Source organism: Lampetra fluviatilis, chromosome 23 (genome assembly GCF_964198595.1).
Source record: "Lampetra fluviatilis chromosome 23, kcLamFluv1.1, whole genome shotgun sequence".
NCBI lineage: Eukaryota > Metazoa > Chordata > Hyperoartia > Petromyzontiformes > Petromyzontidae > Lampetra > Lampetra fluviatilis.
Window position 1 is genome coordinate 5950138 of NC_136297.1, and position 12429 is coordinate 5962566.

Here is a 12429-nt window from a genome sequence, read left to right on the forward strand (position 1 = left end):
CCTACTTTGTGAACCACGAATTCTGTGATATCCACTTCTGTGGGCCGTTATCTCATGCGACGTTGCACTGATCTGCAAGATATCCAAATAGAATCTTCTTAAATGTTTCCTTCATTGTAACGGGAATGGGGGAATTCACGTGGTTTAGTCGTGAATAAGATCATCAATAATGTAAGGATCACACAGACCATCCAGTGGCTTTCTCCAGACGTTTCAACCACAGGACCTTAACACATTTAAGCTTTCACCCTGGTGGCCCGCTATGTAATAATGTTGATGTTAGTCAACAGATGCCAAAACCAAGCCTATATGATGAATGCACAACTGAAGTCTTAAAACACTTGACAATACATATTTTACTCACTACTTGACAGAATGAAACATAACCGAAAGGATTGTGGTTAAGATGAATATAAAATTAATATTAAACGGAAAGCACGGGTTTATGCTGTAATTCATGTGAATTCACTCCTTTATATTTCTGCAGGAAAAAAGCACAGACGTGTGGAGGAAGTTGAACACAGTACTGCATAATTACAGCAATGTTCTTCATTTACCAGAATTTAACCAAGAGAGGCTTACTCTTAGGTTTTTTCGGTAAAGTCACGTAGGTAAAAATAAAATAGAAATAAAATAGATCACGACGTTTCGGAGGCAACACAACGTCGTGATCTATTATTTTATTTCTATTACTTCTATTATTTTTTTTATTTTTACCTACGTGACTTTACCGAAAAAACCTAAGAGTGTGAATCCTTGCAGTCACAAAAGCTTCAAATCTAGAATCAAGAGAGGCTCAACAAGTCCCAGGCTCTTCATGAAACAATGACAATGTTTCCTGATGGAAATATGTTGAGAATAAAAAACACAATCAGAACTCGCAAGCATATTGAAAAAAAAGTATCGTCTTATTTTCATCCATTAACTGAATAATGTACAGCACCTTTGTCAATTCAACGCGAGATGAAGCCCTCCCAAGGCTGCTTCAGTCATGGGCGTTGTACTTCACATGGTGAAGTATGGTCAATGCTGGTTGGCAAAGTTGACGGGATGCTCAGGACCAGCTTAGATATCACTAATCACGGATGTTAGCCAAGGCCAGGAATACAACTCAGGTCACAGGCTTCATTGTGCAGTGCGCTATGCAACCACTCCAAATCTAACATTAACTTGTATTGCTCAAGATGAAAAGGTGCAGCACTGCAATAACTTGCTCATGTTACTGCTGGAGCAAGGGACTCCATTCGAGGGAGCTCTGGAGAGGCCCTCTACAGGCTATTTTGGCCTACTCTTCCACGATGGCCACACACAGAATTTGCAGAGTGACTTGTGGTGTACCGAGCCACACTGCTGGGTAGACAGAGGCGGGGGGGGTAGGGGGCGGATTTATGAAAATTGACTCATGTTCAAACTGCCGCACCGGGAGATCAATAAAAACTTAGGAAACATTCCACTACATCCACAAATGCCGAAACATCTTCCAGTGCTCCGAGGGTTTGGGGAAGATGTGCGTGAGCGTGTTCGTGCATTTATATGTAACGAGAACACACTCGGGCTCAATTGTAGTAGGGATTGTAGGTGACCCAGTGGGCCGTCTCCTTCTGGGCCGAGCTGTGAGAGGTGAACAGGGACTTGTACGTCTCCGAGCAGGGCTTCGCGTCTTTCTTGGCCGACTTTGTGTCCTCAGCTCCCACCGCTCGCTTTCCCTCCCGTCCTTGCTTGCCCACAGGCATCTTGCCATTCTTCACCTCCCCTTCGGGGCCCGCCGCCAATTTCTCCTCTGTGGTGCCGACCTTCTCCTCTGTAGGGCAAACTTTCTCTTCTGTGGGGCCAACTTTCTCCACTGGAAGGTGGGTCTCCTCCACAGTAGGGCCAACCTTCTCCACGGGGAGGCGTGCAACCTTCTCCGCCCTGAGCCCCACCTCCTCCACCGCAGGACTTGCTGCCACGGGCCAAGGTCTCTTAAAGACATGAGCGGATGTGCTTGGCTCTGTAACACACGCACGCGTACACAAGGACGACCCGAAGTTAACCACCTGGTCAGATTGTCAGAGAGAGAGAGAGCGAGTGCCTCTAAACACATTGTCCTGCGGAGGGAGCTGGTAGGACGTTGGGTTGCTCGGTCAATGGCCAGGGTCAACGGCGGCGTGGTGTATTCCGCAAATATGGCCGACTGTGAGGGCGGGCGAGTAGGTTAAACGTTGAGTTTTATAAGGGCACCACGGGGTGACCAGCCCCTCCTCACCCAGCCCCACCCCTCCCACCCCCACCCTCTCCACCCAGCCCCACCCCTCCCATTTTTGGATGCACGACGGACGGACACAATAATCCCCTGTGGGCTGGTGTAACCAGGAGGTTCCTACCAGTAAAATGTGATGTGCTAGGCAGTCTCAGTTAAAACGGTACTTGCCTATACATATCTGGCAGCATTGTCTCACCAGCTTTGTTTCCAGCAAGCCTAACTGCTGCTGTGACACAATGTCAAACCGATCCAGAGTTCGCTTGTGTTATACGAATGCTGTTGAAAATGCACTACTAGAAGGCCGTGTAATCTGATGGGATGTATAAATTAATTTGTTTTATGTGGAGACAAATACGGGAAACAGGCATATCAAATAACTAATTATGTTAATTATATTCACCATAACAATTCTCATCATTGTATCCAGTTTCGTACTGTATATTACAGTACTGTTGCATTGGAGTGTGCCTTTCAGAATTTGCTTGTGATTTTCAGTGGTTTGTATGTATTTAAAACTTATTTCACACCACATGTAGCCAACCGTACTAATTTCAAGCAACATGAAAAGCAATATATTACAAACTATTAATAGGTGAAATTAAGTTGTGGAAAATTTTTTGGATTTTGTAAAGGAAAAGGAATATACCAGGAAAACCCACAACTGACTTGGCCCAGTAATTTGAGGATGTACTTGTCTAAACAGCGATCACACGTGTCTGAGCAACTGTACCTTCGAGGGCTTTAGTGCTCTGTGAGCCATTGGATTTCACCCTCTTCAGTTTCTGCAGAAACAGATGGGGATATCACAACAATTATCTCGGAACACACACGCAATTTTTGACTCAAATCTAAAAACATCCCATTTTACTTCAGATTTGTATCTCGATCCTAGCGCTGGTGCTGAGTACTGGTACCGCTGCAGGTGACGAAGATGCTGATGATGTCGGTGGAGGTGGCTATGCTGCTGCTAGTGGTGATGTTGATATTTCTGGTGATTAAAGTGGTGGTACTGTTCATATGTTAATGCTCATCCTCCTGTTGCTGCTGCTGATGATGCATTATTGGTGATGATGGAGGTGATGGTGCTGATGATCATGACAGTAGTGGTGCTGCTTATAATGTTGATGTGGATGCTACTGCTGTTGGTCATGGCACTGGGATTCGCTGCTGCTGATACCGGTGATGCTGAAGGTAGTTGTGCTAGAGGTACTCGTGATCAGTGGTGGTAGTGCTGATATTAACACGTAGGCTTTCGCGACCAATATTGTTCATAATCAACGATTTTTGGGTTTAGATCGCGTTATTTATAAATGTGTCGTAACCCTCCACCACCCGACACGGCCAATCAGTAAAAAAAGTGTCACGTTGACAAAAGACAAATAGTTCACTGCTTTAGCCCACCGGTGTGTTGAAGCGTGAAACCACAACATTTACAATTTGAGTACGACGTTTCGCTGGTAATTGCATCCAGCATCATCGGGCAATTCGCCAGAATGGTGAGGCTCTGCTGTGTCTCCCGTTCTTATATAGAGCAGCAGCAGGGTGACGTCATCATTAACTCATTAACTCATCAGGTGCAAAGATTTGAGGGGGGGGGTTATTGTAATTATATACTTGATTAGTAATAAGGCTATTGTTACGATGCGAGTTGTAGATTAGTAATCATTTGGAATGTGTTCTATTGTGATTATGCTACATTAATAATCAGTTAGTGCTTGTTTCCCTTATAAGGAATTGTAATGCATCTTATTTAATAATACGCTTCCAGGCCGCACTAAGCCTGTAGCTGTCTGAGCGATTAAAGTTATTTCTGTTTCTCTCAATCTCAATGGATTCTCTAATTAGTCTTTGCCAGTAGTAACTAGTTTTACACAACACTTCAACGTTGTCAAAATCAATTGAGTGTCCCTGTTGACAAGCATGTTCTGCCACTGCCGACAGTTGTGTTTGCGATAGTTTAATATTTCTCTGGTGTTCTTTTAGTCTTACACTAACGTTACGCCCTGTCTGTCCAATATAGCATCTGCCACATACACAATTAATCCGATATACACCTTCTGTTGATAATTTAGGTAATTCGTCTTTAGTGCACGTTACTAATTGTTGAATTTTGTGTACTGTACCAAATCTTACTGTAATGTTTTGCTTTTGCAAAACACGGGCTAATTTGTCAGTTACTCCTGAGATAAATGGTATTTTTATTGTTTTAATAATCTGATCGCTTTCAGCAGTGTTGCTTTGCGATCGTGATTTGGCATTTAGTGCTCTGTTAATTTGAGCATTATTGTAGCCATTCTGTCTTAGTGCTTCTTTAACATGTTTAATCTCTCTCACTAGACTTTCATCATCTGACACTGTTTTAGCCCGATGTATGAGCGTCTTGATTAGAGAGGATTTCTGAGCTGGGTGATGATGCGATTTCGCATTCAGATAGGCATCAGTGTGCGTTTGCTTTCTGTAAACGCTGTGTGTTATTTTACCATTTAGGCCATGCCCAAGTAAAATATCCAGGAACGGGAGTGTGTTATTCACCTCCATTTCCATGGTGAACTGAATGGCCGGGTTTTGTGCATTGAGATGATTTAGAAAATCGTTAAGTGTATCTTTACCATGTGGCCAGACAACCAAAGTGTCATCCACATATCTAAACCAAAAGGATGGTTTTAATGTGCTCGAGGCAAGTGCTCTGGTTTCAAAGTTTTCCATGTACAAATTTGCTATAGCAGGAGATAAAGGAGAGCCCATTGCTGCTCCCTCCCTTTGTTTAAAGAATTCACCTCTCCATAAGAAGTAAGTGTTATTTAAGGTTCCAGTGAGCGAGTCGCTTAAATTACTTGATACACTGGTAAAGAATACAGATTTACCAAAAGATATTCCGAAACTCGCTGACCATTGTTTAAATAACACTTACTTCTTATGGAGAGGTGAATTCTTTAAACAAAGGGAGGGAGCAGCAATGGGCTCTCCTTTATCTCCTGCTATAGCAAATTTGTACATGGAAAACTTTGAAACCAGAGCACTTGCCTCGAGCACATTAAAACCATCCTTTTGGTTTAGATATGTGGATGACACTTTGGTTGTCTGGCCACATGGTAAAGATACACTTAACGATTTTCTAAATCATCTCAATGCACAAAACCCGGCCATTCAGTTCACCATGGAAATGGAGGTGAATAACACACTCCCGTTCCTGGATATTTTACTTGGGCATGGCCTAAATGGTAAAATAACACACAGCGTTTACAGAAAGCAAACGCACAATGATGCCTATCTGAATGCGAAATCGCATCATCACCCAGCTCAGAAATCCTCTCTAATCAAGACGCTCATACATCGGGCTAAAACAGTGTCAGATGATGAAAGTCTAGTGAGAGAGATTAAACATGTTAAAGAAGCACTAAGACAGAATGGCTACAATAATGCTCAAATTAACAGAGCACTAAATGCCAAATCACGATCGCAAAGCAACACTGCTGAAAGCGATCAGATTATTAAAACAATAAAAATACCATTTAACTCAGGAGTAACTGACAAATTAGCCCGTGTTTTGCAAAAGCAAAACATTACAGTAAGATTTGGTACAGTACACAAAATTCAACAATTAGTAACGTGCACTAAAGACGAATTACCTAAATTATCAACAGAAGGTGTATATCGGATTAATTGTGTATGTGGCAGATGCTATATTGGACAGACAGGGCGTAACGTTAGTGTAAGACTAAAAGAACACCAGAGAAATATTAAACTATCGCAAACACAACTGTCGGCAGTGGCAGAACATGCTTGTCAACAGGGACACTCAATTGATTTTGACAACGTTGAAGTGTTGTGTAAAACTAGTTACTACTGGCAAAGACTAATTAGAGAATCCATTGAGATTGAGAGAAACAGAAATAACTTTAATCGCTCAGACAGCTACAGGCTTAGTGCGGCCTGGAAGCGTATTATTAAATAAGATGCATTACAATTCCTTATAAGGGAAACAAGCACTAACTGATTATTAATGTAGCATAATCACAATAGAACACATTCCAAATGATTACTAATCTACAACTCGCATCGTAACAATAGCCTTATTACTAATCAAGTATATAATTACAATAACCCCCCCCCCTCAAATCTTTGCACCTGATGAGTTAATGAGTTAATGATGACGTCACCCTGCTGCTGCTCTATATAAGAACGGGAGACACAGCAGAGCCTCACCATTCTGGCGAATTGCCCGATGATGCTGGATGCAATTACCAGCGAAACGTCGTACTCAAATTGTAAATGTTGTGGTTTCACGCTTCAACACACCGGTGGGCTAAAGCAGTGAACTATTTGTCTTTTGTCAACGTGACACTTTTTTTACTGATTGGCCGTGTCGGGTGGTGGAGGGTTACGACACATTTATAAATAACGCGATCTAAACCCAAAAATCGTTGATTATGAGTGCTGATATTCATGACGCTATTGATAATGCAGGTGGTGTTGCTGGTTGTGCCGATGGTACTGGTGCTGGTGGTGCTGGCGTCACCGCCGTACCTACCCGCTCAATCTTGGCACGTTCTCTACGCTCGAGCATGCGCTCCCTCAGCTGCTTGATCTCCTCTGCGGAGCTGTTCAGCACCACAACATCGTCGTCCTGAAATGTCACGCCACACTGACCATAGCACACCTCATTATGACTATCTCATCGTGTTAGCTCCTCTCTGCTGTCCTCGTGTTGCACGTGCGTGCCATCGTGCGTGTCTCCTTGAGCTCAGCGGTGGGGAACCGTTTGCTTCCCAAGGGTGAAAAAATTACTTCAGCGGGCAACCACACATTAACGCATTAATTTACTGATTGAGCACAGTGTTAAAATTAGCAACAGTTTGTTGCCAGCTTGAAAATATTTCCCTCTAGTACCCTATTAGTGCAGCTCAGATGCTTGTAACGACGTGCTATTATCATTTGCAGGTCGTAATAATTTGGCTGCGGGCCGAGTGAAGGGTGGTCCTGCGCGATAGGTTCTCCACCACAGCCTTAAAACTCTGTCCAAGCGCAGGCCCATGGTGTTGCGTTACCTTGAGGCAGGCGTTGGACTTTATCTCCTTGAGAGCTCGCTCGGAGAAAGTGCAGCCACATCCCCGAATGAACACAAAACTGCAGGAATACCATCACAATTCACACAATGGGTTGTCACTCAGTTGAAAAGCAAAGGATCACATTGAATGACAAAAACACATGCCTTGTAGACTGTTTGGGGTAAGTGCTGTTAAAGAGCACCTATTCGGGCCGACATGGCACACGGGAGATTGTTGCGGCCAGGACCATGCCCTTCTGTCTGTCTCCCAAGGTCTCACGTTTAGCACAGAACACTATATACCCTGTGAAGGCTAAGTCACCTTCACCATCATATATTATTTACACAAGACCTCCCAGGTAGTATAGCTGGACCTAGGGGAGGCCCACAACCGACTCAGTCTACACAACAATGACTCATTCCTGGCAGCGGTTTCAGCCGTACCACCTCTACATAACAAAAGGCTCAGTCCCATTTACACGCACATTTACATCAGTCGCACCTTAACAACTCTTGGAACCTCCGAGTTCAACCACTCTACACAACAAAGGCTCATTCCTAACGGCGTGCTTCAGCCGCACCGAACCTCACAATAATAATATCCAGGTGCCTGCCTTGGCTCCTCCCACCGTCAACCAGTATATATACAAGGACTGTTTTCTTGGAATTTCTCTTACTTGATACAGCTATCGTTCTGTGACGGTTCCACCTGAAGACGGAAGCTTGTGTTGCCTCCTAAACGTCGTGATTTTTATTTTATTTTTATTTTACTTTTATTAATTAAAATGTTTTACCTACGTGACTTTACCTAAAAAACCTAAGAGTACGACGCAGGTTGCTGGGTTAATAACTCAGTGCAATGCCCATCATGTCACTGCTCCGTTAGACCCACACACATAAACATGATACTATGGCTCCTGTTGCCATCTGCTGTTAACAGTGGTCACTTTGCCATGATCACATTCTATTGCTGCTGTTGTAGATATTGCTACTGCTGTAGCTATTGTTGTAGCTATTGTTGTAGCTACTGATGTAGATACTGCTTCTGACACTGCTACTACCGCTGCTGCTGCTATTATTGCTGCTGCTGTGGTTGTGGCACTGACCGGTGGCGCCCGTTCATTTCAAGGCCGATGAGGGGGCAGCAGAAACGTGGGGCGGGAATGTTGGTGGTCTGGCCGCCCTTGCTGTGTGCATGCTCGCCCTGCCACAGCGTGTTCTCCGTCAGGCGCATCTCGGTCAAGTCCTGCAAAGACGTGGGGAAACACGGAGACAAGCAACACACACCCATAAAACGCCATACAAATGGGGGATATGTGGAGATGGTTGGGGCCCACATGAGAACACATGGGGACACATTTCAATAATGCCCCATACACAAAGGGACAAGTGTAGACATGCCCAGGGACACACATGGGCACACAGCCACAGCAGGTCATGACGTGCAACACGCATGTGCGTACCTTGAGGGTGCGGATGTGAGCAGAAGTCTCCACAGCTACTTTCTCCGAACTCTTCTCCAGCAAAAACTCGATGACGGCATCCTTGTTATACAGCCTGCACACAAAGATCCCCAAAACACCTTGAATAGACTAATCGGGCAAGTACTTATGGGCAGTATGGACACAAGGGGGTGGGGTGGGGTGTAGTCAGCATCACAAGTGCTGATGATTACACACTGCAACAGGTACTGATTTTATCAATAAAGCTTACACACACGCACGCATCAAATGTGCAGAAATAAACACTCTCTGCTTCCCTTTGCTCCCCTCCTCCCTTCCTGCTCACCTGCCGAGTTCACAGGCCACTATAGGCGGACGAAGTGGCTGCTGACTCAGCGCGCAATAAAACCAGCGTGCCGCCAGGTCCGCATCCTTGTCACTCTGCACAACAGAAGACAAGCACGTACACACACACACACGCACAGGTACAAACGTGTAAATACATCTGCATAACATTCCTCCACTAATTGTAATATTCTATCTTCATCACTTTAAGAATGGTCTCCTCTGTATTCATTGTTTATGAACAGAATTCTGAACAAAACGACGGCACATTTTGAGGGCAACAAACCGCAGAGCCGAGTATGGTTTAATAAAGGGGTCTCTAGCAGTGACGACATACAGACTATCAAATTCTGGAAAAAATAAATGACAATAAAAAAGGCACTTGATTGAGTGCATAAAGATACAATATTGTTAGAAGATAATTTAAAGACATTTGATCGGGCAGTTATAACAATAAATGTTATTTATTTACCAAAGAAAGTCCAGATTTCCTGCATTTACGAAAGTTGTAAGTCCTACATTGGGATGTTTGGCCAGCACCAATGACATTGTTTTTTTGCGATGGGAGCAGACACGGAGGAAACTGACGCAGAGCAGGGGAGAACAAAAAACTATAACTAAAACTATTTTTTTTATTTTACCAGGTAAGACCAACTTGAGCTGTATATTTATTTTTCAGAAGTGACCTGGCCACAAATGATAGTTCAATGAAGCTGCTTTTTGCGTGGAAATTTATAGCAGCCAAACACTCTAAACGGATGTTTATAAATATGGAGGGCAAAACCAGAGGAGGCGGGGAAAAATCCACGTAACCAAGGGGAGAACATGTAAACTCCAAATATACAGGCGTCAGGGTGGGGATCGAACCCATGTCCCTGCATCCTCGGCGAAGGAGTTAACATTTCGCCACCGTCGTGCCTCGTGCAAACACATAGAAGTGCCCAAGTTGTGCCACAAGTGTTACCACTGTGCCATCATGACAGCCTCATGAGACAGGTGAGCCATGGATCGAGACACCAGTGAGGAAAGTCATCATCGGGAGTAATCCCACTCCCTACCTGTGCCTTCTTCTTAGGCCCCTTCACCAGCTCGTGTCTCTTGGGAATGGTTCCTCCATCGCATCCCATCGTGACTTTTCACTCCGTGGCAGGAGCCAAAGGCAAACTATCGTCCTCGTCCTAAATTCCTGTGAACCGGTGCATTGATTAAATGAATCATACCGCAATAAGTTTATACATCATTTGATACGTATATGGTTTTCAAAGATTTAAGTTAGAAAAATGAGTCTGGCAAGAGCGGTGGCGCAGTGATTAGCATAACGCAGAATGAAACTGATAACCCGAGCGCAATTTCGGCTGGTGTCAGTGGCGATTAGGCCTCGGCAAGGTAAGGTAAAAACGAGACTACCTTTACCCTACCTTTTACCTTACAATACAATCACTCTACCCTACCCTTTAGCAGGTAAGGTAAAAAGCAACTAGCCTACCTTTTACCCTTAACCCATACAAATTACCCGATTACAGGGTAATTACTGGGATACTACACGTGAAAAAGGTTTATAACGGTAAATGCTAGGTAGAGCGCTTTATTAATATAGAATACTCTCGATGATTCCAATTTTACACGCTTGTTGTTGTTGTATCCTCAAATCTTGTAACTCAATTTTAACCCACTTCCCAATATGGTATCGACTGCAAACTTGGTATACTTATGTCATACTGATGACAATACTATATTATATCATAAAAAATATATATATTTTTAAACATTCTTTTTTCATGTTATGTTTCGGCTTGGGTCTACTTGTCCACGGTCAACTGACGTTGGCTGTAATTGGCCACGGTCCCTTACGTTATGGCAAGCTTTGCGGCCCCTTCCTGGAGTTCTGCCATTACTAGTACATTTCATAAAAGCGTGTTTTTTAAAAAATATTTTAAAAAATTACTTATTAAATGGAGGCCACGGACTGCGCCACGGAGCTTCTAGCGGTAAACAAGGCACCGTATTTACCGGGTAATACTTCGCGCTACCTTTACCCTACCGGGTAATTCTTCCGAGCTACCTTTACCCTACCCTTTACCTTACCCCTTGGCATGTCGACACCTTTACCCTTACCCTTTTACCCGGTAAAGAGGGTAAATGACCTTACCTTGCTGAGGCCTAAGTGGCGAGTGATATGAGAACAGATCCCAAGGCGCCACCAACCGCTCCCCAACCCTTTCAACAACCCGCACTGATTGTGAAGTATAGTCAAACAACCCCCATAACCTACACAACGTAAAAAAGCCTGAATCCAGCAGGGGTTTAACAGAAGGGATGTGAATGAGTATATAAACAAACGCAGTAAGCGTTGCAGAATTTAAATGTACACTGCGCAGTGTAAACACAAATCTCCTGACTACACAATCGAGCACAAAAAAAAGGAGCCACACGCTCATCTCCGTTGGTGACCCCGAGACAGTGGTGGCAATTCCACGTTTCCATGACGGAAGCAAGTTTGTGTGTATGACAACCACTGTTGAGTCCCTAAAGTGTAAATTGTAAAACATTCACGGGACGCCCATAATGTAGCCTAAGAGCTGATTTGGCCCTTTGAGATTCAATGATTACAATATATTTACTCAATCTACTCTTGAGGGATGATAGGCTAGCGCGGCGATACAATAGAACGTATGAACACCACAGTTATAATGTTATCACAGACTATAATTATGTAACTCGTGTTTTTAGTGTAATGTTCACAGTTTACCGAAACGCCTCGCCTAGCGTGCAGGCCTAACACCAAGTCTAACGCCAATAAAACAAAGTATATATTTAAAAGTTCAGTCTTCGTGTACACATTCCCAACAACGTATTCCAATCTACAAACGTGTTATTTAAAAAGGAACTGTACTCGTTTTAAAAAACGAGTTTAACTGCTGCGCGTTCACAGGAAATCTGCGTACTTACTTACAATGGCAACCCTCTTCCTCTTCCGGAAGATGTCGCCCTTCTGGTTTCCCAACTGAACGCACGGAAGACATTAATCGCATTGTCTTCCAGGTTCGGAAGAGCCCCACCAAGTCTTCTGGAAGATTCCTCTGCTTCTGGTTTCCCAACTGAACACGCAGAAGACATTCATCCAATTGACTTCCAGGTTCGGAAGAGCCTCACCGAGTCTTCTGGAAGATGCCACCGCTTCTGGTTTCCCAACTGAACACGCGGAAGACATTCATCCAATTGACTTGCAGGTTCGAAAGAGCCCCACCGATTCTTCTGGAAGATGCCACCGCTTCTGGTTTCCCAACTGAACGGACGGAAGACATTCATCGCATTGACTTCCAGGTTCGGAAGAGCTCCACCGTGTCTTCTGG

The 12429-nt window shown here is 44.0% G+C and overlaps 1 protein-coding gene across 3 annotated transcripts; it reads right to left on the reverse strand.

Moving 5' to 3' along the window:
- Nucleotides 1–338: 338 nt before the first annotated feature.
- RTF2 (replication termination factor 2) lies at nucleotides 339–12091 on the reverse strand. 3 transcript variants are annotated; one of them, XM_078866917.1, is made up of 9 exons: nucleotides 12030–12091; nucleotides 10135–10262; nucleotides 9078–9172; nucleotides 8753–8846; nucleotides 8396–8535; nucleotides 7291–7369; nucleotides 6774–6887; nucleotides 2973–3024; nucleotides 339–1990 (listed from the first exon to the last, which is right to left on the reverse strand). In XM_078866917.1, the coding sequence occupies exons 2-9, from the start codon at nucleotides 10201–10203 to the stop codon at nucleotides 1557–1559; spliced, it is 1077 nt and encodes a 358-aa protein (XP_078723043.1). In that variant the 5' UTR covers nucleotides 10204–10262; nucleotides 12030–12091; the 3' UTR covers nucleotides 339–1556. The 3 variants fall into 3 exon arrangements, with proteins under 3 accessions (XP_078723043.1, XP_078723041.1, XP_078723042.1); XM_078866915.1 differs by having other exon boundaries at nucleotides 12026–12091; XM_078866916.1 differs by lacking the exon at nucleotides 12030–12091 and adding an exon at nucleotides 11826–11999.
- Nucleotides 12092–12429: the final 338 nt, after the last annotated feature.

Excerpts from the sequence above, each read along its gene's own strand:
- RTF2 (XM_078866917.1), bottom strand. The coding sequence starts at position 10,203 with ATGGGATGCGATGGAGGAACCATTCCCAAGAGACACGAGCTGGTGAAG. Across the intron at positions 3,025-6,773 it reads AACGTGCCAAGATTGAGCGG|AAACTGAAGAGGGTGAAATC; the intron begins GTAGGTACGGCG and ends CTGTTTCTGCAG. Across the intron at positions 1,991-2,972 it reads GAGCACTAAAGCCCTCGAAG|AGCCAAGCACATCCGCTCAT; the intron begins GTACAGTTGCTC and ends CGTGTGTTACAG.